Here is a 27,462-nt window from a genome sequence, read left to right as displayed (position 1 = left end):
ACGTCAGAGGTAATGAAGCTGATTCTGATCATGGCTTGGTATTGGAATTGGTTCATTATTGTCACATGTACTGAGATGGTTGTTTCAGGTTGTCACAGCCAGGGGGTGGGGAGGGGGGGAGAACGGGAGTGGGGACAAGCTCCCACTACCTATTAAATGCCCCCAATGGAGTGCACCTCAAGTGGCCTCTGACGACCAAGTCCATTTGCCAGCCTTCACGAGCAGAACTGTTTCTACTGACAGGAGAAGGGCATAGGCAGGTCACTGGTGCCTTAAAACCAGGCACTTCAGGCAGATGGGGTTCGTCAGCCATGGTTGGCAGCTCATCTAGCAGAAGGAAAACTCTGATCTCAAACCTCTGCTGCCTCGCGACTATACTCACTCGTGTGGAAAGGCTTTGGGAGTAAACCCCAAGGGGAGAATCCGGAGCTGGTGTCCTACTCTGAGTTCAACACTGACTGGCAACTCCTACGACGCTGCTGGTGCCGAACTGTCTCTGTCTCTGCCATTCCTTTGGGTTCATCAGATGTGTGGAGTGGAGGAGTTTGCTCTATCGGTTACAGATCGCTCTCCATATCACACTGTGCTGATTTGTGCATTTGCTTTGACAGCTAGGATGCAACATCCACAGTCCAATTTCCTGAGAGAGTGAAGAGCTTGTCTTGCAGACTGTTCACACAGATCAGATTATTACACAGAGCATTGAGCTGGAATAGGGTAAAACAACAACAGAGTGCAGAATAAAGTGCTTTTCAAACACGTTCAGGACTCTTTCCTTAATCAGAACATAGAAGCCTGTTTGGAGAGTCCAAGAATGGCTTCAGGCTGGGCAGCAATGCCTGACCCAGTGTCTGGATGATTAAACACCAGCCCAGGTAGACTGAAGAGGCAGGGTGTTGGGACCAGAGGCGAGGATTGGGCCAATTTCACTCACTCTCCCGCAATATTCACTCTCTGTGACACTGAGGCCATGGTGAAAGGTGAAATGTTGAAGGGGCCAATGAGGGTGAAATGAGTTGCCAACACAAGTGGTGGATGTGGGTTTGATTTCAACGGTTTAGAAAAATTTGGGTAAGTACATGGTTGGGAGGGATATGGAGGGTCATGGTCTGCGTGTAGGCCGATGGGACGAAGCAGATTGGTGGTGAGACATGGACTAGATGGGCCTGCGCTGCAGTGGTCTATAATTCTATAAAGAACAGAAGTTTCTAAATCCTTGCATGCAAGAATTGGGAACGAGATGCCGGAAGCAGTGGTTGAGCTGGGCACAGCAACAACATTTAAAAGCCTCCTGGGCAAGTAGACGGATAGGAGGCTTACAGGGGTGTTTGGCCAAATGCTCTGTGGGAAAGGCTGGAGGGTCTGGTTCTAGGAGCGAGAATATGGATTTAAATGAGTAGTGGATGCCTCTCCACAGGGGCCGGTGCTTTATCTGAGACAAGCGCTTGCTCCGGCAGGCTGCCGTTATGGGATCTTTCTGTGCAGACTGATTCCTGCCGTCCTTGTATCATCGGCGATTGTGATCTTTAAAAAATGCATTGGCTGGAAAACACACATTTGTAAAAAGAGTCCTTTTGGGGTTGGGGTGGGTGCGGAGGAGATCTCTCCACCCCGGTGGGAACCTCAGCGCAGGGAGGGCAGCGTCAGCGCCTGAAAACTACAACTCCCATGGGACCCCGCGCGGGGCACGCAAGTGCGTGAGTGACGAATCCGGCGATACATCCGCGTCACGTGGCGAAGCAGGAAGCCGGTCCGGGAGCTGCAGCGGGTAGGTGTGAGGGGTTATAGAGGAGGGAGGCGAGGGAAAAGGGGATGAGACAGAGTAAGGAGGTTGTGGGAGAGGAAAGAGAACAAGCTGGCACACAGGTGGGTGGAGGAGGTGGTTGAAGTCAGCTGGGCAAAAAGCGGCATCTCCAGGTGACCACCCATTCCAACTTGACGAGGTCACTCTCAAGTTGGAGGCTCAACGCCTCGTATTCGGTCTGGGTAGCTTCCAACTTGATAGCATGAACATCGACTTCTGCAACTTCTGGAAATTTCTACACCCTCCACCCTCTCTCTTTTTCCATTCCCTATTTTGGCTTCCACCTCAACTGGCCATCACCTCCCGCTGGTGCCCCTCCTTCCCTGTCTCCCGTGGTCCACTCTCCTCTCCTATCAGATTCCTCCTTCTCCAGCCCTGTGCCTTTTCCAACTATCACCCCCCCAGATTCTTTCTTCATCCCCTCTTCCCCCACCTACCTGGCTTCACCTATTACCTTCCAGCTCGTCCTCCTTCCTCCCGCTCCACATTCTTCCCCTTCCTTTCCACTCCTGATGAAGGGTCTCGGCTTGAAACGTCGGCTACTCATTCCCCCCTAGACCCGCTGCCTGACCTGCTGAGTTCCTGCAGCGTTGTGTGTGTTGCTCTAGATTTCCAGCATCTGCAGAACCTCCTGTGATTATGATTCCATTCAATATCACTGGTCACCACGCAGTGCGCTCGGTGTCGCCTGGACCAGCACTGGTGCCCCCCCCCCCCCACCCACCCGGTCTCTGCCCCTTGCTACCCCCCTGACCAGTGCAGCCGCTAGTGGGACCAGGCAAATCCAGTGGTGGGCTTTGGAGATTGGGAGGGTGCCAGTGGGTGGAGAGGGGTGTGGGTGGGGGAGAGTGGATGGGAGGGTGGGGAGTGTGCGTGGGGCCACGGAGAGCCCAATGTCCCTCCTCCTCCCCTTCCTCCAGGGATGAGCGGTGGAGCCGGGCCGCACCCCCGGCGGGTGCTGGTGACGGGGGGTTCCGGGCTGGTGGGCCACGCCCTCCAGCAGGTGGTGAGCGAAGGAAAGGAGCTGGCCAGCGAGGAGTGGATCTTCCTGTCCTCTGCCGACGCTGACCTGACGTAAGTCTGGGTGGGGAGAGGGGACAGCGTTCGTTGTGTGGGGGTCAGGCACTAGCTGGGAACCGTCCCAAGGGCAACTGTAGGGGAGGGGTATGGAGACGTGGAGAGAGGTGGTGGGGTGATGCTCTGGGACAAGGAATGCCTGGTGGCCCAGCCCTGATAGGGTGCAGGAAGTATTCACCTCCAGCAGTCCACTCGGCCTATCGGCTGGATGCCATCCCCCCCCCCCCCCCCCCTGCGCCAGGCCTCTTGGTGGTAACCCTTGGGTCGTGGGGTTAGTGGTTGTTGGTATGGTCGTAGAGTGATACAGCAGGCCAAAAGGCCATTCAACCCAATGTGTCTACTACATTGTATCTGAACTGGTCCCATTTGCCCTGTTGACCCATAACCCTCTAAACCTTCCCTATCCACACTCTTGAAACCACTTCCTTTGGCATCTCATTCTGAAAACCCACCACCCTCTGTGAAGAAATTGCCCCTCAAATTCCTTTTAAATCTCTCCCCTCTCACCTTAACCCTGTGCCCTCTAGTTTTTGGTTCCCTTTTTCCTGGGGAAAGGTCTGAGTGCTCTGCTCCTCCTCAATTTCTACATGGTTACAGGGTCACCACTCAGTTTTCTAAGCTCGACGCTTGCTCAGCCTCTCCCTGGACCTCAGGCCCTCGAGTCCTGGTGACATTTTCGAATCTTGCCATTCTTGCCAGCTCACTGGCATCCTTTAAACAGGGTGACCAAAACTACACACGACTATCTCCCAGCTCCTGTACTCAATGAAGCCCCAACACCTTCACTGACCTGTCCACCAGCAGCCTCTTGAACCAGAGAGACAACTTCACTCATGCCAGTCCTGCTGAAGGGTCTCGGCCCGAAACGTCGACTGTTTACTCTTTTTCATGGACACTGCCTGGCCTGCTGAGTTCCTCCAGCATTTTGTGTGTGTTGCCACTTTCAAGGTCTCTTCATCGCATGTTCTCAATATTTATTTTTCTTTTTGTGTTTGCACAGTTTTGCACATTTTTTGTGTGTCTTGCAGCCATTCATTAATTCTATTGTGTTTCCATTGTAGTTACTGTAAATGCCTGCAAGAAAATGGGTCTCAGGGTAGTGTATGGTGACATAAATGTGCTTTGAATTCTGATCTACTTTGTACCCGTGACTCCACTTACTCTTAGGCCTGTTCTCTGTTCTGCAACCCTACCCATTGTCTAGCCATTCACTATGAAAGTCCAGCCCTCCTTTGACAACACCGGAATTCAACTCCATTTGCCAGTCCTTGGCCCACGTACACATCTGATCAAGATTTCCCTGTAATTATAAAGATTAGCTTTACTTGTCACATGTCACAGCATACAGTGAAATGTGTCCGTTGTGTCAATGATTTCAGTTGGAGATTGTGCTGGGGGCAGTCTGCAAGTGTCTCTATGCTTTCAGCAGCAACATAACACGCCCACAACTTACTAACCAAACTAGTACGTCTTTGCAATGTAGGAGGAAACACACGATCATAAGGAAAACGTACGCACCCCTTACAGAGAGTGACGGGAATTGAACCCTGATTGCTGGGGCTATACAAACCATTTTGTTAACCACTCTGGCAACCTACTTAAGACCATGAGACAGGAGCAGAACTAGTCCATCCAGCCCATCCTGTTCCTCCTCCTCCTCTGTTCGAAAGGGATGCCCTTCTGTTCTGAGGCTGTGCCCTCTGGTCATAGACTCCCCCAGTGTTAGAAACATCCTCTCCACATCCACTCTATCTAGGCCTTTCAATACTCGATAGGTTTCGATGAGCTCCCCCCGCATTGTAAACTCCGCTGAGTACAGGCCCAGAGCTGTCAAACCTTCCTCATACTTGGCTGTCAATGATTCTGCCTATTTTAGTGTCATCCACAAACTCTTTAATGTTCCTCCATCATTACTGTTTTATCTTGTTCCACCTCAATGCACTGAGTAATGAATTATTCAGTGTGCAAGACAAGCTTTTCACTATCTCGGTACATGTGACGATAATAAACTACATCCAATTACACCTTCTCGTCTTAATCCGTGAAACAGATGACAAACAACCGTGGGCTCAGGTTCGGTAACAGTTTATCACCCTACAAATATCAGGCTCCTAAACTTCACTCACCTCCTCTGAACCGATTCCACAACCTACAGGCTCACTTTCAAGGGCTTTTTACCACTCATCATTACTTATATTTGCACATTTTAGCTTCTGCTTTTATCTGTCGTTTATGCATAGTTTTTTGTAAATCTTTCTATATTAATTTATTTTACTGTGAATGCCCACAAGGAGATGAATCTCTGGGTAGTATATGCTGATGTATACATAATTTGCTAATAAGATTACTTTGAACACCAGTCCAGTCCAAAAACACAACCTCTCACCATCCCTCTCTGCTTCTCGCTATCGAGCCTTTTGCACCTTCACGAAAGCTTAGCGTGTTCCTTGGTGTCCGCTTCCGGTGGAGGACGGGTTTCCCCGTGGTGGGGGGTTCTGTGTTGCTGCCTGTGGCGTAGCTGGTCAGGGTACCCTGGCAAATGACTCTGCTCTCTATCTCCCCCGGTGCAGGAAGGCAGCAGAGACCAGGGCGGTGTTCACTCGCTGTCAGCCCACCCACGTCATCCACCTTGCTGCCAAGGTGGGAGGGCTCTTCCACAACATGACGCACAACCTGGACTTCTGGGTGAGTGGGGGCGGGGTGGTCTCCAACCATGGGGAAGGCCTGGATAGCAGGGTTTAACCTCATGTAACCCCCTGGGTCGCCTCAGGCTCGCTCAGCTCGTTCTCGTCTAGGGGGAGCAACCTTCGGCCCCGCCAAACTGGGTAGTCAGCTGGTGTGGATGCTGTGTGATGTCCCCGCCTCGCCCAAAATCAGACAGTACACCATATGCGATTGAATGAGTACAATTTATAAAGGTTACTATAACTAAGTGATTAATAACGATACAGTATATATGAAGGAAAAAAAATAAAGAAAAGGCGCCAAACTTATCAAAGTCCAAACCACTTCATGCACAACCGTTGGAGCTCAATTACTGAAGTCTTCTGGCCACCATTCGATCCCCTCGACTCGCAGCTTAGGACCACCCGAGGTGGTCAACCAAGCACATCTATCTTCGTCTCCTCTCCTCGGGGTACCTCCTGGCCTTGGACCCCGCTTGGGGTCTGTTCCTTGGCCAGTTTACAGCATCGCTTCCTTTTCCCCCTCCCCCTCCCCCTCCCCCTCCCCCTCTCGTGCCAATCTCCCCAAAAGCCCACCAACAATAGCTTACAGACTCAGAAGAAAGAACAACATTAATCCCAATTGGTTTACAAAGGAATACAATTCTCCTTATCAGTAAATTTTAACCCAAACAAGCTTCCAGCACTCTCTCGCAACAAAGAAGCAGTCCTACTTTTAACAAAACAAAGCCATTTTGATTACATACACAGTAACAAAGAAAAAGAAGAAATCCCCTTTACACTCAGAATAAAGGAACCTGCTTTTGGATGACCATAAGACAGCGGGGTAGAATGAGGGCATTCTGCCCATCGAGTTTGTGTCATTCCATCCTTCTCACCCCCATTCCCCGCCTTCTCATACAACACGGAGCAGAAGAGCACAGCACAGGCCCTTTGGTCTGGGATGTTGTATCGATGTTTAACGTCCATGATCAATCTAACCCTTCCCACCCACACAGCCCTGCATTTTTCCATCATCCATATACCTACCTCAGAGTCTCTGAAATGTCGCTAAAGTATCTGCCTCTACCACCCCAGCAACGTGTTCCACACATCTATAACTCCGTATTTTTTAAAAAAACTTGCCTCTAACATTCTTCCAATCACCTCAAAATTATGCCCCTCCCCCACATTTGTAAGGGTGACATGGGTCTCCCTGTGACCTTTGACACCCTGCCTAATTAAGAACCGATCAATCTCCACTTTCGACACACCAGTGATTTGGCCTCCAGTCACGTGTGGCAAAGAATTCCACCGATTCACCTCGCTCTAGCTAAAGGAATCCCTCCTCATCTCTGTTCAGAAAGGGAAGTCCCTCTATTCTGATACTGTGTGCCCTGGTCCCAGCCATCCTCTCCACGACCACCTTTCGACGTTCGGTAGGTTTCACCGTGCCAGTGAAGTGAGGAGCTCTGTGTAAGGGAGATCCAAGAGGTTATCATCACATCAGGGTTTTCCAGAACTAGAATGGGATTCACTGACACTGACATATGTCATGAAATTTGTTTTGTGGCAGCAGTACAGTGCAAGACGCAAGAAATATTTATTTCCGATATTTTTAATTTACATATACATTTTCTCTTCTACTCTGTATTCTTATATCAATACATTATGCTAAATCGCATATAAAGACTCCTTATCCTATATTCATACAGATTGATTAAATCGTAACATTGAAATATACTGATTTTATTGTATTAAAATAAATCTAACCCACTACCAAGACTGAAGCTGATTAGTACAGAAGAAAAGGGAAAAAAATTATTAGTCGTCATCTGTGCTTTAACAGCAAATCAAAGGTTTTAAAAATAATTCAAAAAAGGTCCCCATAATGTTTGAAAGTCTTGGCTAGATTCAGAGATTGAACATCGAATCTTCTCTAAATTTAAACATGACATCACATCACGTAACCGTTGGGCGTGAATAGGAGGGGCCGCATCTTTCCATTTAAGCAAGAGCGTCCTTCTGGCCTTAAGAGAAATAAAAGCCAAAATGTGCAAGTCAGATGACTCAAAAATAATATCCTTTCCTCCAACAATACCAAATAAAGAGGTCAAAGGATTAGTCTTAAAGTTTACTTTGAAAAATATCGAGAAAATTTGAAATACTCCTTTCCAATATTTTCCAGAACTCAGACATGTCCAAAACATATGAATGAGTGAAGCTTCTCCATTATTACATTTATAACAATACGGAGATATATCTAAATAGAAATGAGACAGCTTATCCTTGATCTTATGGGCCCTATGGACCACTTTAAATTGTAGGAGAGAGTGGCAGGCACATAACCAATTAAAAAATTTGATTCCAAGTTTCCTCAGAAATTGAAGTCTGTAAATCTTGTTCCCAAAGATTTTTAATTTTATTTAAAGGAACACTTTTCATTCCCAACAGCAGATTATAAATATTAGATATAAATCCATTATAAAAAGGTTTTAAATTAAAAATTACATCTAGTAGATTCTTATCAGGATTTTTAGGAAATGTACTTATTTGAGACCATAAAAAATCTTATTTGTAGGTATCAAAAAAAAAATGAGTTTTGGGTAAACTATATTTAGTTGACAGTTGTTCAAACAAAAAGAGACTTCCCTCTGCAAACAAGTCCTGAAAGCAATTAATACCTAAACTATCCCATTCTTTAAAAGCCACATCAATCACAGAGGGATTAAAAAAAAATTAGAAAACAATGGGGCTCAAAAGAGAAAATCTCAATAAGCCAAAGTATTTTCTGAATTGTATCCAAATTCTCATAGTGTGTTTAACTACCAGGTTATCAGTTAACTTACTCAGAGACAGAGGGAGTGAGGATCCAAGAACAGAAATTATTATGAAATATATATAGTGCAAAAAGAGAGCAAAATAGTGAGGTTGTGAAAACATAGGAGCAGAGTTAGGCCATGATGTCTCCCAGTGGTAAGGGGCCTGAGTGATAGGGGCTGCCTGTTGACAGTATCGCTGATGGAGGTGGGAGTGGGGTAGTGCCCGTGATGCAGCTGGCTGTGTCTCCGTACCTGGGGGGGGGTCCTGGGTTTCAACCCAGCAATGGAGGGGATTCACACGGGTACTTATCAGGCGCAAGAGCCTGAGCTAAAGGGAGAGTTTGGGCTGGGACGGGATGGGACCTCATTCTTTCCAAGAATGGGTTTGGTTTGGGTGGATGGGTGAGTGGGGGTGAAGTTGGAGAGGGGAAATTGAGGAAATGGTGTGAAGCTTGGGTGGCTAAGGGGGGTGGAGGAGGCAGTTAGTGGGATAGGTGAGGTTGGGATGGAGTTGGGGACAGGAGGGGGCATTGCAGGGGCAAGAGTCGGCGGGAGAGGAGGGTGGAGGGGGTGAGTGAATCGGGTTGCTGCAAGGGGTCCGGGTGGACCCGCCCCCCCAGGACTGACCTCCTGTGCACCCGTTCCCAGCGGCAGAACATACAGATAAACGACAACGTCCTGCAGACGGCCCACGAACACGGAGTGTCCAAGGTCGTCTCCTGCCTCTCTACCTGCATCTTCCCTGACAAGACCACCTACCCCATCGACGAGACCATGGTGAGTTCCGAGTCCCCACTGCCCCTCCCTCACACAGCTTTCTGTGGTGCACCAGTAGTGACTGGTGAAGGACAAAGGGTCGTACTGAATTTCTTTAGCTCCTGAAGTAGAGGTCCTGACATTAGAACATTTAAATCAGAATCAAGATAAATATCACGGGACATGTCGTGGAGTTTGTTATGCAGCAGCAGTACAATGTCTACAATAAAAACTAAACTACTATTATATACACTAACTGTACTTTACAGCTTTTATTGTAACATTATACTGCTATATTGTAATAATATATTTAAAAAGTTAAATAATAGTGTAAAAAGAGAAGAAAAAAGTAGTGAGGTAGTGTTCACGGGTTCAATGTCCATTCAGAAATCGGAAAGCAGAGGGGAAGAAGCTGTTCCTGAATCGCTGAGTGTGTGTCCTCAGGCTCCTGTACCTCCTCCCTGATGGCGGAGGGGAAGAAGCTGTTCCTGAATCGCTGAGTGTGTGCCCTCAGGCTCCTGTACCTCCTCCCCGATGGCGGAGGGGAAGAAGCTGTTCCTGAATCGCTGAGTGTGTGCCTTCAGGCTCCTGTACCTCCTACCTGATGGCGGAGGGGAAGAAGCTGTTCCTGAATCGCTGAGTGTGTGTCCTCAGGCTCCTGTACCTCCTCCCTGATGGCGGAGGGGAAGAAGCTGTTCCTGAATTGCTGAGTGTGTGCCCTCAGGCTCCTGTACATCCTCCCTGATGGCAGAGGGGAAGAAGCTGTTCCTGAATCGCTGAGTGTGTGCCCTCAGGCTCCTGTACCTCCTCCCTGATGGCAGAGGGGAAGAAGCTGTTCCTGAATCACTGAGTGTGTGCCCTCAGGCTCCTGTACCTCCTCCCTGATGGCAGAGGGGAAGAAGCTGTTCCTGAATCACTGAGTGTGTGCCCTCAGGCTCCTGTACCTCCTCCCTGATGGCGGAGGGGAAGAAGCTGTTCCTGAATCGCTGAGTGTGTGCCCTCAGGCTCCTGTACCTCCTCCCTGATGGCGGAGGGGAAGAAGCTGTTCCTGAATCGCTGAGTGTGTGCCCTCAGGCTCCTGTACCTCCTCCCTGATGGTCACGATGGAGAAGAGGTGATGCCCTGGGTGATGAGGGTCCCTAATGATGGACGCTGCCTTTTTGAGGTACCGCTCCTTGAAGATGATTTGGATGCTACGGAGGCCAGTGCCCATGAGGAGCGGACTGAGTTCACAACTTTCTGCAGCTCATTTCGACCCTGTGCACACCCCTCCCTTGCCCCCATACTAGACGGTGATGCAGGGCACATCAAGACATATAGAACATAAAACAATACAGCTCTGGAACAGGCCATTCAGCCCACAGTGTTGTGCTGAACCAGCTAAAAAGCAAATCTAAACCACCCAAACACTAATCCCTCGTGCCTACACAATCTTTGATCTTAGAGCATGTTAAAAACCCCAGCAGCACATTGAGGGGGCCAAAGAGCCTGTACTGTTTATGTTCTAAATAGTTGTAGATATTTACACCAAGGGACTGGACGCTCCCTACCATGACCTCTCTCTCTCTCATTTAGATACACAATGGGCCTCCACACAGTTCCAATTTTGGATATTCCTATGCCAAGCGCATGATTGACATTCAGAATCGGTAATCATTGCTTGTTTGTGTCTGTCCTCTCGTCTCCTGCCGCCTGCCCTCCTCGCCCCCGTGCCCGGATGGCGATGCTGTTACTGCACCAATGTGCGTGCGTGCGTGCCTGCTGTCTGCCCCGTCCTGTTAACTGTCTGACCACTTTTGCAGGGGCTACCACGAGCAATATGGCCACATGTTCACGGCGGTGATCCCCACCAACGTCTTCGGCACGCACGACAACTTCAACATAGAGCAGGGCCACGTCTTACCGGGGCTGATTCACAAGACCTACCTGGCACAGAGTTGAGTCTTGGCTGTCGGTTGTTATTAGTGTCTGTACTTAAGTATGAAGGGTAACCCTTTCCTCTCTGATGCTGCCTTCTGGCCTTTCATTTTCGGTCCGGTTTGGGGAGAATGGTTTATTGTTGTCACAGCTCAAGCACCACAGCACATAAACGGTCCCTTTGGCCCATCTAAACAGTGATAGCCTGTTCCCTTCTACCTGCATCCAGGCCATATCCCTCCCATCCATATACCTATCCAAACTTCACTTAAGTGTTTCAATCGAACCACCATCCACCATTTGACTGGCACTTCGCACCACCCTCTGACTGAAGAAATTCCCTACCAGGTTCCCCTTAAACATTCCACTTTTCACTCTAAATCTATAACCTCTATTACCAGTCCCTTTCCAGCCTTGGTGGAAAAAGCCTGCACGCATTCACCCTATCAAATCTTCCCCTATTCTCCTGTGCTCCAGGGAGAAAAGTCCTAACCTGTTCAACTTTACCCAATAGCTCTGGTCCTGAAGTCCTTACCACATCCTTGTAAACTTCTCCTGCACTCCTTCGACCTCATTGATGTCTGTCCAGAAATGCACACCATTCTCGGAATTAGGCCTCATCAATGTCTTATACAACTCCAACATAACGTCCTGTCTCCTGTACTCAGTAGTTTGATTTATGAAGGCCAACGTGCCAAGAGCTTTCTTTACGACCCAATCTACCTGTGATGCCACTTTCAATGAATCATGGGCCTGTGGTCTCGGATCATTTGGTTCTACCACACTCCTCAGAGCCCTGTTGCTTACCGTGTAAGGTGCAACCTGGTTGGTCCTCCCAAAGCACAACACCTCACATTTGTCCCATGTTTTAGCTCATTTATCCCTCTGCGAGCTCTCATGGTCTTCCTTGCTGTCCACTACACCCCCAATCCTGGTGTCATTGCAAACTTGTTGATCCAGTTTACCACATGATCATTGAAAGCATTAGTAGAGATGGTAATCAATAATGGACCCAGCACTGGGATAACGGTGAAAATCTTTTAATTGTGTGTCACCCAGACAGAATATTCCCTGCATAAATACCGTGGGGTGGTCCAGAAGGGAAACGGTGCAGAATGAAGTGTTGCAGTTACAGAGAGCGCAGTGCGGGGCCAGGCTGAAGTAGACTGAGCTAACAAGAGTCTGATAACACCGGGATAGATTCGGTTCTTGAGCCTGGTGGTACGAGCTTTCAGGCTTTTGTATCTTCTGCCCACTGGGAGAGTGTCCTGGGGTCTTTGATTACACTGGCTGCTGTACTGAGGCAGTGAGGAGTGCAGACAGAGTGCGTAGAGGGGAGGCTGGTTCCTGTGTGCTCTGAGCCCTCCACAACTCTCTGCAGTTACGCAGAGCATTGCCGCACTAATCCAGCCAGGATGGTGCATTTCTACAGATTTGTGAGGGTCAATGAGGAAGTGTTGAAATATGTGTGGCAATGTGGCATTTTAACTTTTGCTGAATGCCACCAGCCTAGGGCATATATAGGCCAGTTAAAGGGGCGGTTTGCTGACGGCTCACCATGCCATCCCACCCCCCCTCCCTGTCTGTGGAGAAAAGGAGGGTGTAAGGGCAGGTCTGGCCTGGGTTTGAGTGAAGAGGGAGAGCTGTATTAACTAGCCCTGCCCCGTGGGCAGATCCTGCCTGGCTCTAACCCTTTTCTGTTTGCTTCACTTGTAGAGAACAACACCCCGCTGGTGGTGTGGGGCTCGGGAAAGCCCAGGCGACAGTTCATCTACTCTCTGGTGAGTCGCTGGTCTCAGCAGCAACTGGGGCTGTGGGGCAGCTCCCGGGTCTCCCAAGGGGGAAAGGTCTCTAACACCCTCTCCTCCCCAGACTCTCTGGAGCCATGTCCCAGTGTTCCCTCACTACACCCCCTTCCCCCAATACCATTCCCAACTGGGGGTCCAGGAGTCAGCTTGCGTGTTATTTACAGATACAGTGTGGTCATCCCTTGGAGCTGCCTGATTTATCACAGGACAGTTCACACTGACGGGTACACCTTTGGACTGTGGGAGGAAACCCACACACTCCACGGGAGGACGTCGCGAAGCTCCTCGCAGAGGGTGCCGGGACTGAACTCCGATCTCTCCACCCCTCTCAAGTGAATGAGTGCAGTCCCAGGGCAGCGATATGCTGGCCACCCAGGTCCATTTCCCACCACTGTTCGTTCTCCCAGGTTTCCTTTCGCAGTCGGTCACTGTAAACTGTCCTGTGATTTGGGCTTGGAGGGTTTGCTCTGTGCTGTATCTCAGAGAGCGAATCATAGCATCACAGTGTGAATACAGGTCCTTCGGCCCACTGATTCCATGCTGGCTACCAATCATCCATTTACATGAATAGCATTTTACTCCCCCCCCCCCCCCATTCTCCCACTCACCCCCACCCTGGGCAAATATAGAGCAGCCATTCCAAGCCATACAGTCAAAGCAGTGCAGAAGGCCCTTTGGCCCAACTCACCCATGCTGACCAAGGTGTCTACCTAAGCAAATCCCTTTTGAAAATTATAGCACAGGCCCTTCGGCCCACAATGTTGTGCCAACCCATTAACCTACTTTAAGAACTAACCCTTGCCTTACCATAGCCTTCCATTTTTCTTTCATCCATTGCCTCTTCCAGCCCATTCCAAATACCTACCATTCTCTGTGGAGGTGGGGTCGAACTTGCCTCTAACATCTTTGAAATTACCCTCTTTCCGAAAATGCATGCCCTGTGGTATTAGACATTTCAACCCTGGGAAAACATACTGTCTGCCTACTCTATCTATGCCTCTCAATTTTAGAGACCTCCATTTCCGCCCTGGGAAAAGTCACTGGCTGCCCACTGAATTGATACCTCATCAACTTGTACACCGCTATCAAGGCTCATCCACGGTGGGGTTCTGGCTAACGGTGGTTCCCTTCTCTTCCAGGATTTAGCTCGCCTCATCATCTGGGTCCTGAGGGAATACCAGGAGACCGAGCCCATCATACTGTCAGGTGAGTGGCTCTACATGACGGATCCTACGGCCCACTCACGGTATTTGAGGCGCTATACAAATGCAGGTCCCCACAACACCAGGTCCACTCTCTTTCCCTCTTCCTTTCCCCCTCCCAGCGCATTCAGCGGACATGTCCGTAAGATGTTCCTGTCAGCATTCAGTGTGTCCTCTTGTTCGGAGCTGTGGTGTATGTGGGGGCTTTGCCGTGTGTCGGGGGAGGAGGGGGTCTTTGCCGTGTGTCGGAGGAGGAGGGGGTCTTTGCCGTGTGTTGATCAAATGTTAGAGGACAGTGTAATTCAGCCTTTCTCAACCTTTTTGCCCTGGAGGAACTCTTGAAATAATTTTCAGGTCTCAGGGAACCCAGGCATGAAAATTATTATATCTACAGCTCACGGTACGTTAGCGTGATCAGCAAGTTGTAATCCGAAAATAGTTGTCAGTAATTTTTTGAGTAGAGTGTTAATTTTTTAGTCAACCTTTCTTGGAAAAATGAAACAGATAGTTAAGCTTGCCCTACTTTTCTTGAAATTAATCTCTTCCTTTCCCTTTCATAAATTTTAAAAACCCATAAGGCAAACAATAAATTTCTGTTAAATAACTGACTTAAACCAAAACGGGATTTAATTTTTCTAAATGTAAGCTCAGTAGATTTAGTTTGAATAAAGGTTGTAAATCGATTGCCAATAAAGTTCCATGTTGTAAATAGCATTAATTACAATGTTGAACAGTAAAGTTACTAAAAACCATAAGCCAAAGCAATATGGATAAAAAGCTTAGTCTGACAATTTTATACAAGACTTTGAAAAAGCATTTTCTTACTAAGTGACATGATCAGGCTCAAATCTAGGCCTAGCATGTGAAACCTGCGCTTGGTTTTTGCTGCACAAATACTCAATTCTGGGCCCAACTTGAAATCGGTGCACACAGATTTCACCTTCAACTGAAATGAGACAACTTCTATCCTTGCTCGTGATGCTTGTTAAACAAGAAAAAGCTTGCTCACACATGCAAGAAGTTGAAAACTGCAGCAAAATGTTCATTAATCTCCTATGAAAGGCAGGATACTCTTCTTTCACAGAAATCCAGAACTTGTCTAGGGGCGGGTCAGTAAATCTCATCTTGAGTGTATGGTCAGAGTGCAGCTCAGAGTTCTTCCTCTTCTCTCACAGTCAAGTCCATCACCCAGACATACACTGGTGGTGAAAGGGAGGAAAAATACTGTTCAGTTTTATACAGTTCTTCCAGGTAGTTTTCAATAAAACTTGAGACTTTCTGATCCTTCCCCACTCTCAAGCCCAAGCAGCAGTGGGAACATCTTCTTCTGCAACATGATTTTTCCAAATATTCAGTTTCCTTTTAAATCTAAGAATCTTGTTAGTTGGAGTCAAAACATTTTCTCCAGGGGCTCGAGAGACTTGTTCAACTGGTTTATATGGTGGAAAGTATATGTTAAGTAGGCTCATTTCTGCAGCCATTCTTCGTCTTCAAAGCACTCAGCAAAATCTGGCCTACTGTTTTCTTGAAAGTACTCCTGCAATTCACCTCTCAGCTCAAACACCCTGTTGGGAACTCTCCTACTAAGCCACTGGATTTCTGTATGTAGCAGGAGATTGATGTGCTCTTTTCCAGGTTTTTTTAAACATTCTAGAGTTAATCATTTTCATAGCATTATCCAGAATTTTTTCATTTTATCTCCAAGAGTTTTTGACATCAGCATCTCTGTGAAGAAAGCAGTATGTTGTAACAACGTCGGTATTTTCTTTTTTTAAACGAGAGAAATGAAACCGCTCATGGGGCTCCATCATAGCAGATGAAAATACAGACCTTTTGTTTTCCAGACATGAAGACAAAACATTAAATATATCTTGACCTTTGCTTGTTTCAGGCAGCTCTTTGCAACAGAAAACTTTTTCTTGAATTTCACCATGATTTACAAATCTTACAAATGCTATAACATGATACTTATTGACACATCAACCTGGATAGAGAAGCTGTTGTTTTTCAGTTTATCACACAAAACCTCTTCAGCATCGTGACATGTCATCAACATGTCAACTTATCGTACTGTTTTTGAGTGTGGCTGCCATCTCACCCAAACAAAGACCATGCAAGAGCCCGTTCTCGAGCTGCCGTGTGCAGCCGCCTGCTCACACAGGACGAGCTGCGGGCTGCAGTCACGGTTCGCCAAGTCTGCAAGAGCTTTCAGGTTAATTGTCAATCCGAAGTAAACAATGATCCTCCAGGTGGTCAGGGCTGTCATTGTCACAACACCGCTATACGGTTCTGAATCCTGGGTCTTGTACCGCGAGCAAATCCGGTTGTTCGAGAACTTCCATCAGCGCTGCCTCCGCTCCATCACGGGAATCAGCTGGCGGGATCGTGTCTCCGGCAACGAGGTCCTGGAGAGGGCTCAACCCCCAAGCTTTGCAGCTCAGGCACTCTGCTGGCCAGGCCACGTGTCCCGCATGGACAACACCAGGTTACCGAAAGCTCTACTCTACGGAGAACTCTCTTGGGGCAGGAGAGATCGTGGTGCCCCACGCAAGAGGTACAGAGACCAAATTAAGCAGAAGCTCTCTCAGGCAAATATGGAGGTTAATGAGTGGCAGCAGCCAGCTCATGACGGAGAACGCTGATCCACGGAGGGAATCCAGAACAGTGACCATTGAAGAGGAGATGGAGGAAGGATCCTACTGCCCAAGCACCCCCATCCCAGCTGTTCCCATGTCCCCATTGGTACAGAGTTCAGACCCAGAATTGGTCTCTACAGTCACCAATGATCTTGCCGTCCCTCCTCATCTTCACAAGGGAAGAACCAGCCATCATCATCGTTGAATGTGAAACCTTTTCAATGTCTCAAACTGCATCTTATCCTAGTGTTTTACCCACTATAATTTTACATGCTGGCATTAATTAGGTTCTCATCTACCGTGTGACTTTTCCTTTTCTGGATAAAAAGTTCTACTCATTAACACTTTTTATTGACTTTATTAACAAAAGCTTTACTCTTTGTTTTGAGATTCCAGTAGTCATTTAAAATCTGTGCTTTTATGTCATATGGCTGTGATTTATAGCTAAGTGTCATTTGAATTTTGCTGGAGCCATTGCTACATTTGTAAGGAGGCACAATGGAATAGGACAACGGATCACAATGGATCTGTAAGACCCATTGATAAGTCGCTTTCATTGGCAAGATGGACTTTTCCCTGTGTTGCACTGCTGCAGTGAAATGACTAAGGGTTGTAATTTTAAAGTCACCACATGACTGTCAGATATTAGACAAGGGGCTAATAAAATATAAAAATGGGTCAGTCCATTCAACGCTTTGAAAAGACATTTCCATAACCATATAACCATATAACAATCACAGCACGGAAACAGGCCATTCCGGCCCTCCTAGTCCGTGCCGAACTCTTAATCTCACCTAGTCCCACCTACCCGCACTCAGCCCATAACCCTCCACTCCTTTCCTATCCATATACCTATCCAATTTTACCTTAAATGACACAACTGATCTGGCCTCTACTACTTCTACAGGAAGCTCATTCCACACAGCTATCACTCTCTGAGTAAAGAAATACCCCCTCGTGTTTCCCTTAAACTTTTGCCCCCTAACTCTCAAATCATGTCCTCTCGTTTGAATCTCCCCTACTCTCAATGGAAACAGCCTATTCACGTCAACTCTATCTATCCCTCTCAACATTTTAAATACCTCGATCAAATCCCCCCTCAACCTTCTACGCTCCAATGAATAGAGACCTAACTTGTTCAACCTTTCTCTGTAACTTAAGTGCTGAAACCCTGGTAACATCCTAGTAAATCGTCTCTGCACTCTCTCTAATTTATTGATATCTTTCCTATAATTCGGTGACCAGAACTGTACACAATATTCCAAATTTGGCCTTACCAATGCCTTGTACAATTTTAACATTACATCCCAACTTCTGTACTCAATGCTCTGATTTATAAAGGCCAGCGTTCCAAAAGCCTTCTTCACCACCCTATCTACATGAGACTCCACCTTCAGGGAACTATGCACTGTTATTCCTAGATCTCTCTGTTCCACTGCATTCCTCAATGCCCTACCATTTACCCTGTATGTTCTATTTGGATTATTCCTGCCAAAATGTAGAACCTCACACTTCTCAGCATTAAACTCCATCTGCCAACGTTCAGCCCATTCTTCTAACCGGCATAAATCTCCCTGCAAGCTTTGAAAACCCACCTCATTATCCACAACACCTCCTACCTTAGTATCATCAGCATACTTACTAATCCAATTTACCACCCCATCATCCAGATCATTTATGTATATTACAAACAACATTGGGCCCAAAACAGATCCCTGAGGCACCCCGCTAGTCACCGGCCTCCATCCCGATAAACAATTATCCACCACTACTCTCTGGCATCTCCCATCTAGCCACTGTTGAATCCATTTTATTACTCCAGCACTAATACCTAACGACTGAACCTTCTTAACTAACCTTCCATGTGGAACTTTGTCAAAGGCCTTGCTGAAGTCCATATAGACTACATCCACTGCCTTACCCTCGTCAACATTCCTCGTAACTACTTCAAAAAATTCAATAAGGTTTGTCAAACATGACCTTCCACGCACAAATCCATGCTGGCTACTCCTAATCAGATCCTGTCTATCCAGATAATTATAAATACTATCTCTAAGAATACTTTCCATTAATTTACCCACCACTGATGTCAAACTGACAGGTCTATAATTGCCAGGCTTACTTCTAGAACCCTTTTTAAACAATGGAACCACATGAGCAATACGCCAATCCTCCGGCACAATCCCTGTTTCTAATGACATCTGAAAGATCTCCGTCAGAGCTCCTGCTATCTCTACACAAACTTCCCTCAAGGTCCTGGGGAATATCCGGTCAGGACCCGGAGATTTATCCACTTTTAAATTTCTTAAAAGCGCCAGTACTTCCACCTCTTTAATTGTCATAGGTTCCATAACTTCCTTACTTGTTTCCCACACCTTACACCATTCGATATCCTTCTCCTTAGTGAATACCGAAGAGAAGAAATCGTTCAAAATCTCTCCCATCTCCCTCGGCTCCACACATAGCTGACCACCCTGATTCTCTAAGGGACCAATTTTATCCCTCACTATCCTCTTGCTTTTAATATAACTGTAGAAGCCTTTCGGATTTACTTCCACCTTATTTGCCAAACCAAACTCGTAACTTCTTTTAGCTTTTCTAATCTCTTTCTTAAGTTTCCTTTTACATTCTTTATATTCCTCGAGCAATTCCTTTACTCCATGCTGCCTATATCTATTGTAGACATCCCTCTTTTTTCGAACCAAGTTTCTAATATCCCTTGAAAACCATGGCGCTTTCAAACCTTTAATCTTTCCTTTCAACCGAACAGGAACATAAAGATTCTGTACCCTCATAATTTCACCCTTAAATGACCTCCATTTCTCTATTACATCCTTCCCATAAAACAACTTGACCCATTCCACTCTCTCTAAATCCCTGCGCATCTCCTCAAAGTTAGCCTTTCTCCAATCAAAAATCTCAACTCTAGGTCCAGTCCTGTCCTTCTCCATAATTATATTGAAGCTAATGCTATTGTGATCACTGGACCCGAAGTGCTCCCCAACACATACATCTGTCAGCTGACCTATCGCATTCCCTAACAGGAGATCCAACACTGCCCCATCTCTAGTCGGTACTTCTATGTATTGTTGCAAAAAGCTATCCTGCACACATTTCACAAACTCTAAACCATCCAGCCCTTTTACAGAATGAGCTTCCCAATCTATGTGTGGAAAATTAAAATCTCCCACAATCACCACCTTGTGTTTACTACAAATATCTGCTATCTCCTTACACATTTGCTCTTCCAACTCACGCTCCCCATTAGGTGGCCTATAATACACTCCTATCAGTGTTACTACACCTTTCCCATTCCTCAATTCCACCCAAATAGCCTCCCTAGAGGAGCTCTGTAATCTATCCTTCCAAAGCACCGCCATAAGATTTTCTCGGACAAGCAATGCAACACCTCCTCCTCTGGCCCCTCCTACTCTATCACACCTGAAGCAACTAAATCCAGGAATATTTAGTTGCCAATCACACCCTTCCTGCAACCATGTTTCACTAATAGCTACAACATCATAATTCCATGTATCAATCCACACTTTAAGCTCATCCACCTTTCTTACAATGCTCCTAGCATTAAAATAGATACATTTAAGATACTCTCCACCTCCTCCTCTCTTTTCATCCCTAGCAATGCATTCAAATTTATTATCCTTTTCTTTCTTCTCCCCTACAACTTCGGGCTGAGCGCATCCCTCCTCCATCACCTGCCTGTCCTCCCTCACACACGGTCTACTTACTTGCTCTACTGGTGAACTAACCTCCTCTCCCATAGTTTCCTCAAATTGATTTCCGCCCCCCCATCTTACTAGTTTAAAGTCTGCCCCGTAGCCCTAGCAAACCTCCCCGCTAGGATATTGGTCCCCCCAGGATTCAAGTGTAACCCGTCCTTCTTGAACAGGTCACGCCTGCCCCAGAAGAGGTCCCAATGATCCAGAAACTTGAATCCCTGCCCCCTGCTCCAATCCCTCAACCACGCATTCATCCTCCACCTAATTCCATTCCTACTCTCACTGTCGCGTGGTACAGGCAGTAATCCCGAGATTACTACCTTTGCGGTCCTTCTTCTTAACTGCCTTCCTAACTCCCTATACTCTCGTTTCAGGACCTCTTCCCCTTTCCTACCTATGTCATTGGTACCTACATGTACCACGACCTCTGGCTCCTCACCCTCCTACTGCCCTCCCCTCCATACAACACTCACCAATTACCAGCCTTCCATCCTCCTCTCCGTGCAATACAGCACTCACCAGTTATCAACAACCTCCCATATCTCATGTCAAAAACTGACGTTCAAAAAACGATGCTTTTTTTTTTAAAAATCACAATTCTCGCAGAACCCTGGTGTAGAAGGAGCTTTACTGTTTCTCTAACCCATGTGAAGGGACTGTTAGAACAGCGGTTCCCTTTACTCTGTCCAACCCATGTGACAGGACAGTGTTCCCCAACAGCCCCAAGCAGGTTGCAGGGGTGGTGAATGTCTGGCCATTGCCTCTGGCCCAGTGAACATAATGTTTGTTGTTTCTGTCCACAGTGGGAGAAGAGGAGGAGGTGTCCATTAAGGAGGCTGCGGAGAGTATTGTGTCGGCCATGGGGTTCAAAGGCGAGGTGGTTGTATCCTTCACTGTGGGTGTGACCCTTGTTCAATGGGTTTGACCGTGGCTCTGTGGCTGCTGCTGAACGGGACAGGGTACAGCCCTACCCACTGACTGTCAAACCTTTTCCTCAGCCAACACCAGCAGCTCTTTCACTGTTCGTTGCAGTAGCGGCGTGCACACGCACTGGGAGGACTCGACAGGGCAGGCAACATCTGTGGAAGGAAATGTTTCAGGCAGAGACCCTTCATCTAGACTGGAAAGAAAGGAGCACGTGGCCAGTATAAAGAGGTGAGGGGAGGGGAAGGATGGGACAGGTAAGGGAGGGGTTGTGATAGGCAGATGAGGGGAATGAAATGATGGAAGTGACAAAGGACCAAGTGAGATTGAATCTGATAGGAGAGGACAGGACAGGAAATCATGGAATGGGGGGCGGGGGGGGGGGGCAAGAGATCTGGAAGGAGGAATGTGTGTGATGGGAAGACAGCTGCTGGGGGAAAGAGAAGCGGTGGGATAAAAGGGTAAAAGAGGAGAGTGGTTACTGGAAGTTGGAGAAATTGATGATTAAAGATGGGATTAACTTTCTTTGACAATGGATGTTGGAACGTGCAGTGAAAGGTGTCATTTTGTGTCAACGACTGATGCAGTCTGAGGATGTGCTGGAGGCAGCCTGTAAGTGTTGCCATGTTTCCGGCCCAACATAGCGTGCCCACGATTTACTAATCCTAACCCGCATGTCACTGGAACGCGGGAGGAAACCCACGCGGTCACGGGGAGAACGGACAAACTCCTTACAGACAGCAGTAGGACATGAGCCCAGGTCACTGGCACTGGCACCCAAACCACTACGTTACAGTGCTGTCCATCTCTGTCCATTCGGCATTCTTGTGCTTCTGGTGGGTAAGAGCTTTTGCTTCACACACCTGGAGACCACCACCCCTGTTTAAAACAGAAAGAAACTTACCTCTGATACCCCTCCTATATTTTCCTGCAATCACCTAACATTTGCCCTGTGATATTAGCCATCGCTACCCTGGTAAAAGTCTTGCACACTTCTCATCTCCTTTGCTCTAGTTTCCTCCCACATCCTAATGAGGTGAGTTTGGTGGGTTAATTGTCTGCTGTGAGTTGTCCCTGGTGTATGGGGGTGGGGGGGGGGAGTTGTTAGTAATATGGGGATAATTAACCAGGATTAGTGTAGGTAGGTGGGTCAGCACAGGATCAAAGGGCTGATGGGCCCAACTCCAAGCTCTGTGATTCTTTAATGCCGAGCCTCCAGTTTGACACAAGCAAGTCCGACGGCCAGTTCAAGAAGACGGCAAGTAACTGCAAGTTGAGGAAGTACCAGCCCGACTTCCAGTTCACCCCCTTCAGCCAAGGTGAGTCACCCCACCATTTGCCCCTTCCCTCTGTCGCCAGATCCAACCCTGTCCCATGCCACCCCACCCCCTACCTAGCCCACAATACGAGGCGTCTCCCCGTCACAGGACACAGTGACCTGCTTTGGGACATACCAGCAGCTAAAGTGCCCTGTTGCCCAACTCGTTTATGCTGTCCAAGGTGCTTACCCTGAGCCTTCTAAACCTTTCCTATCCACGTATCCGTCCACTTGTCTTAATTGTAGCAGCCCCTACACCACCTCTCGCAGCCCTTTCAAAAATCAGGTTCATTAGCACTGACTGGTCTGATGTGAAATTGCTTGTTTAATGGCAGCTGTAAAGTGCAAAGATACAAAAGTTGTGAAATGGTGCAAAGGAAAGAATAATGAGGTGTGTTCATGGATATTTTTGAAATCTGATGAACATAGCCCCTTCAACCTACATGAAGATCAATCTCCCACAGAGCCCTCCATTTTTCCAGCATCCATGTTCCTATCTAAGAGCCCAAGCCTCTTCAATATCCCTAATGGAAGCTTCTTCCACCATCTTTGACAGGACATTCCACACAGACACTGTTTAAAAAAAAAGTGATATCCACCAAATGTTCCTCCAATCACCTTAAAACTAAGCCTCCTTTATTAGCCATGTCCACTATCGATGCACCTCTCACCCTCCTACAAGACAGAGCCATAGCTCACTCAGTCAATCCTAAGCAGAACAATGTTCCAACTCTTACAACACTTCAATTGTCATTCAAGTGTACATAAATAGTTTCGAAACTGCATTCCAAAAGGCTTAAACCCAATGTACAAAAGATGACAAACTATGCAAATGCAAAAAGAAAAACAAATAATAACTTCAGGAAATTCTTGCTGTTCTGCTGAAAGAAGTAACTTGTGTTTTCATGAAACAAGCAGTTAGCCTGTTTCTCTGCTCAATAACGGACTGTTACTCATTCTGTTGCAGCTGTCAAAGAGACCTGCGAATGGTTCGTCACCAATTACGATGCAGCAAGGAAGTGACAGAGGGCCGGCTGCTCTTTCACAAGGATCTGCGTGTGAAGATAGTTTGGGAATAGATATAGATACAATTCACTCTAGTAACGGGTCTGATCTGAGAAGCAAGCAAGATAGCAAACCCAGGTTTTTCTTGTATGGAATCTTCCAGTGCACCCCCCCCCCCCCTAAAAAAACACCTGGTCTATGCCGCACCTCAGAACAGTCACAACAACTCCAGTCAGACGCAGTAGCGCCCCTGCGGAGTGTGGCCGAGGGGGATTTTACTGCCTGCTATTGCCATAATAAAGGGATTATTTAACCCCTTCCTTGTACTGCTCATTCACTGATTTAGTAACGCTGACTCCATGTAACACTACTCTGGCTGTGGGCTTCACTGTATGGCAGTGCCCACTATCCCCACAGCCCCATCCCTCTGCTCTGAGAGACTCTGCAGTCCTCGGGGTGGCGATCAGGCAGTCACTGGAATCTGTGGCGGTGCTCAGGGTTCTGGCTGTTAGGTAATATTCACCATGCCTTCAGAAGGTTGCTGTTTAAGGGTGGAGCACAATGCTTTTCAGCGGTTCCACTTTTGTATAGGGATTTAAATATTAAATGTTGGTTACCAATTCAGTGTCTGACTTGCCTGAATTTATTTATAGAAACCTTTGGCCCACAAAGCTCTGCCAAACATGTCCCTATCTTAGAACTACCTAGGCTTTACCTATAGCCAACATGAGGGACTTTGTCAAAACACATTACTAAAATCCAACACCTTGCCAAAAAACTCAACCAAGTTGGTAAGACACAATCTGCCATCTCAAAGCCATGCTGGCTCACCTTAGACCATGGATTCCCAAGAATTTTCTCCAGCAATTTCTCTACAACTGACACAAGACTCACCAATCTATAGTTCCCAGGATTTTCCCTTGTTTCCTTCTCAAAGAGAGGTACAACATTTGCCACCCACCAGTCTTCTGGGACCTCACCTGTGGCTAGAGAGGACACAGACACTGGCCAAGATCTCAGCGATCTCATCTCTTGCCTCCTTCAAAAACCTGGAGGCCCAACATTTCCTGCCCTTGACCTCTAAACACCCCAATGTATTTATATACTCAGCACTGATCTGCTGGTCCTCCACATCCTTTTCCTTTTAGGATGGAATTCATCCAACAACTGAAAGGCCATTCTCAGCTATTGGACTGTGGTGTTGCTCACATGCAGGTCTAGGGCCAGGATGTTGCCAGGCAAAAATTCCTGGGTGTCAACCTCTCTATTGGAACATCTAAATCCACAACCAAGGTGTTAGAAAATATACATTTATTACATAATTAAAACATTACACAGGTCTAGCCTGTTTTGCCACAATGAACTGGTTACAGCATGACCAAGTGTTTGCCAACCACACTTCATAGCCAAGTACCCATTGGTACTGTGCAATTCGAATAGACCCAAAACTGACCAGTTACTAAGATTCCTCCAAAAAGTGTAAAATTGCAGTTCCCCATTACACAGCATTTTACACAAGGACAGATACAATCACCAGAGTTTGACCAAAAAGTGGAACATTTACAATTAGGTGTTTAAAATAGGATTTCATGGTACAATTAAACAAAGCAGGCAGATAACAAGGTGCATCACAGCATTCATGGTACTTGTCTAAATATTATTTAATGACCATAGAACCCAAACAGGTTCGGTTGAGGATTACGTCCAAGCACCAGCTCATTCCAGTCAGTATCAGCAGGTAGGTGTTCAATCCCATATTTATTCAAAGAAACTGCGCAGAACTGCTCTATGAATTCACAGTGAGAATGCTGCAATACTTTGTTTAGAAATCTTGAAATACAGATCCTCCAAGCTGCCAAACTAAAAATCCTCATGGGGATAGATTAAAGACCTCTATTAAATTGTGTCTTGAAATTTGGTGTTAGATTGGCAATTCCAACGCGTACCAAATATTTAATGTCCACAGGGAACACAGTCCAATCGAGGCCAATGTCCTCATGTGCCAGGACACCAACATTTGGGTTTTCTGATCCTCGTTGGAAGAAAATATTCATCGATTAGAAACCAGCTTGGCTCTTGTGCATGTTATTAGGACAGTTTTTGCTGTGCAGACTCTGATTTTCTCTTGAGGTGATCTGTTACACAGATGAACACAGAGCCTTGGATCTAAACCTGAGTATTCCATGGGGTTACTGGCAGAGCACCCAGCCAACGGCGGTGTCAGAGGGGAACAGCAGGGTAGTGACAGCTCAGCAAACCTGGATAAACTGTGCCAGTAGCCCGTTTCCTGCGCTTAGTGCTGTTTCAGCTCACCAAGCAACAGAACAATTCCGGATAGAAAGATAAATTGCTGGGTAGCAAAGAAAACCAGTTTACATTGGAAACGAGTCCAAAAACACGATTCAAGCCTTCAAAGATTTAAAAAGTATGGAGCACACAGGTAGAGATGTTTCTACAGGCCAAACTCTGTGTAGAAGACACAACTGGTCCTGGTTTGTGTGGGGTTAAACCAGTACATTTAGCATTTTCTACAGATGACAGCCACATTCTTAATTCACTGAAAGAGAAATGTAATTTTGCAACAAGAAGCCAACCAACAGGTTCCTACTGCCCAATCTCCATCTTCCAAAGTACAAAACATTGCCCTGTGCAGATTACCCAAGGGCAGTAACAGTCACCACAGCCATGTTTTAATTTGATACTCAAAAAGGATAAAAATCAGTGATAAAATGCCTTACTGCGATACACTGCAGGTTTGACAGTATTGAGAGATGAGGCTCCACTGCCAGCGATCTTGCTCCAGTGCAGGTTGATTGTTTCCCCAATGCACGGGTTTCACGTAACCACGGTTCTGCTGTCATGTTCAGACCCAAACTGCTGGTGGGTTTACTCAGAGACGTCTGAACAATGTAAGTCGATGAACTTCATGAACCTGGACTGCTGGAGTAATTGGTCAGTAATAAACCACAAAATGGGGATTTTTCAGTTTTACCTCGACGACCACGTAATGCAGGTGGAGATGTACTTAACTGTACAAAGTCTGTCCCAAATTGTGGACTCTGCAGAATTCCTGACCTGTGGCTGCTTTATTGCGACAAGGTTGCCCATTCCTGGTAACGCCACTGCACGCTTGTCTCCAAGAGACAGATCTGGCATTAGGCAGGAAAAGTTAATTGTTTTTTCTTTAAACATAGTACATTAAGGTATAGGGTCTTCAGCCCACAATGTTATGACAACCTTTTAACCTGCTCCATATCAATCTAACCCTTCCCTCCCACATAGCCCTGCATTTTTCTTTCATCCACATCTTTTCAATATCCCCAATGTATCTGGCTCTACCACCAACCCGGGCAGCATGTTCCACACACCCACTACTTTAAAAAGGGAAAAAACTACCTCTGACATTCCCCCCTATACTTTCCATCCTCCAGCACCTTAAATATGAATTAACTGGGTTACTGTTGAATCAGCCCTTTGCTCCCCGTGTCTATGCCAACTTTTAGTGCCCATTTATACAGATCCCATTTACAGAACATGACCTTCAGCCTTCCGTGCCTTTGAAGATTCAAGTGTCACAGTTGATGACAGGATATACAGCATAGAAACGGGACCCTGGTCCAATTAGTCCGGCCAGATCGATTTTGCACTAAATCCTGTGCTAATCTATTTTGTTCACCCTGCTAACCCCTTCCTAGATTCTGTACCTCATTTACACCAAGGCAAGCTGATGTAGCAAACTGCATTTTAGGGATGTGGAAGGAAACTGGATCACAGAGGAAACACATGTAGTAAT

At 46.8% G+C, this 27,462-nt stretch overlaps 2 protein-coding genes across 2 annotated transcripts in view; one reads left to right on the top strand and one right to left on the bottom strand.

Moving 5' to 3' along the window:
- The first annotated feature begins 1,708 nt into the window (after nucleotides 1–1,708).
- Nucleotides 1,709–24,293, top strand: LOC140732431 (GDP-L-fucose synthase-like). The gene is made up of 11 exons (XM_073055071.1): nucleotides 1,709–1,768; nucleotides 2,725–2,878; nucleotides 5,452–5,566; nucleotides 9,015–9,143; nucleotides 10,698–10,771; nucleotides 10,925–11,058; nucleotides 12,756–12,820; nucleotides 13,987–14,053; nucleotides 21,226–21,305; nucleotides 22,566–22,665; nucleotides 23,632–24,293. Exons 2-11 carry the CDS (start codon nucleotides 2,727–2,729, stop codon nucleotides 23,685–23,687), a joined length of 972 nt encoding a protein of 323 aa, XP_072911172.1. The 5' UTR covers nucleotides 1,709–1,768; nucleotides 2,725–2,726; the 3' UTR covers nucleotides 23,688–24,293.
- A 672-nt stretch (nucleotides 24,294–24,965) lies between these two features.
- The window catches only part of bmb (brambleberry), a 56,659-nt gene continuing 54,162 nt past the window's right edge, over nucleotides 24,966–27,462 (bottom strand). The window contains exon 12 of the mRNA XM_073055070.1: nucleotides 24,966–26,818. Coding sequence (XP_072911171.1) covers nucleotides 26,695–26,818 — 124 coding nt within the window. The 3' untranslated portion in view covers nucleotides 24,966–26,694. The remainder of the gene's footprint in view (nucleotides 26,819–27,462) is intronic.

This window comes from Hemitrygon akajei, chromosome 8 (assembly GCF_048418815.1).
Source record: "Hemitrygon akajei chromosome 8, sHemAka1.3, whole genome shotgun sequence".
In the NCBI taxonomy this organism is placed as follows: Eukaryota; Metazoa; Chordata; class Chondrichthyes; order Myliobatiformes; family Dasyatidae; genus Hemitrygon; species Hemitrygon akajei.
The sequence above is the reverse complement of the archived record's forward strand: the minus strand, read 5'-3'. Positions and strand labels throughout refer to the sequence as shown.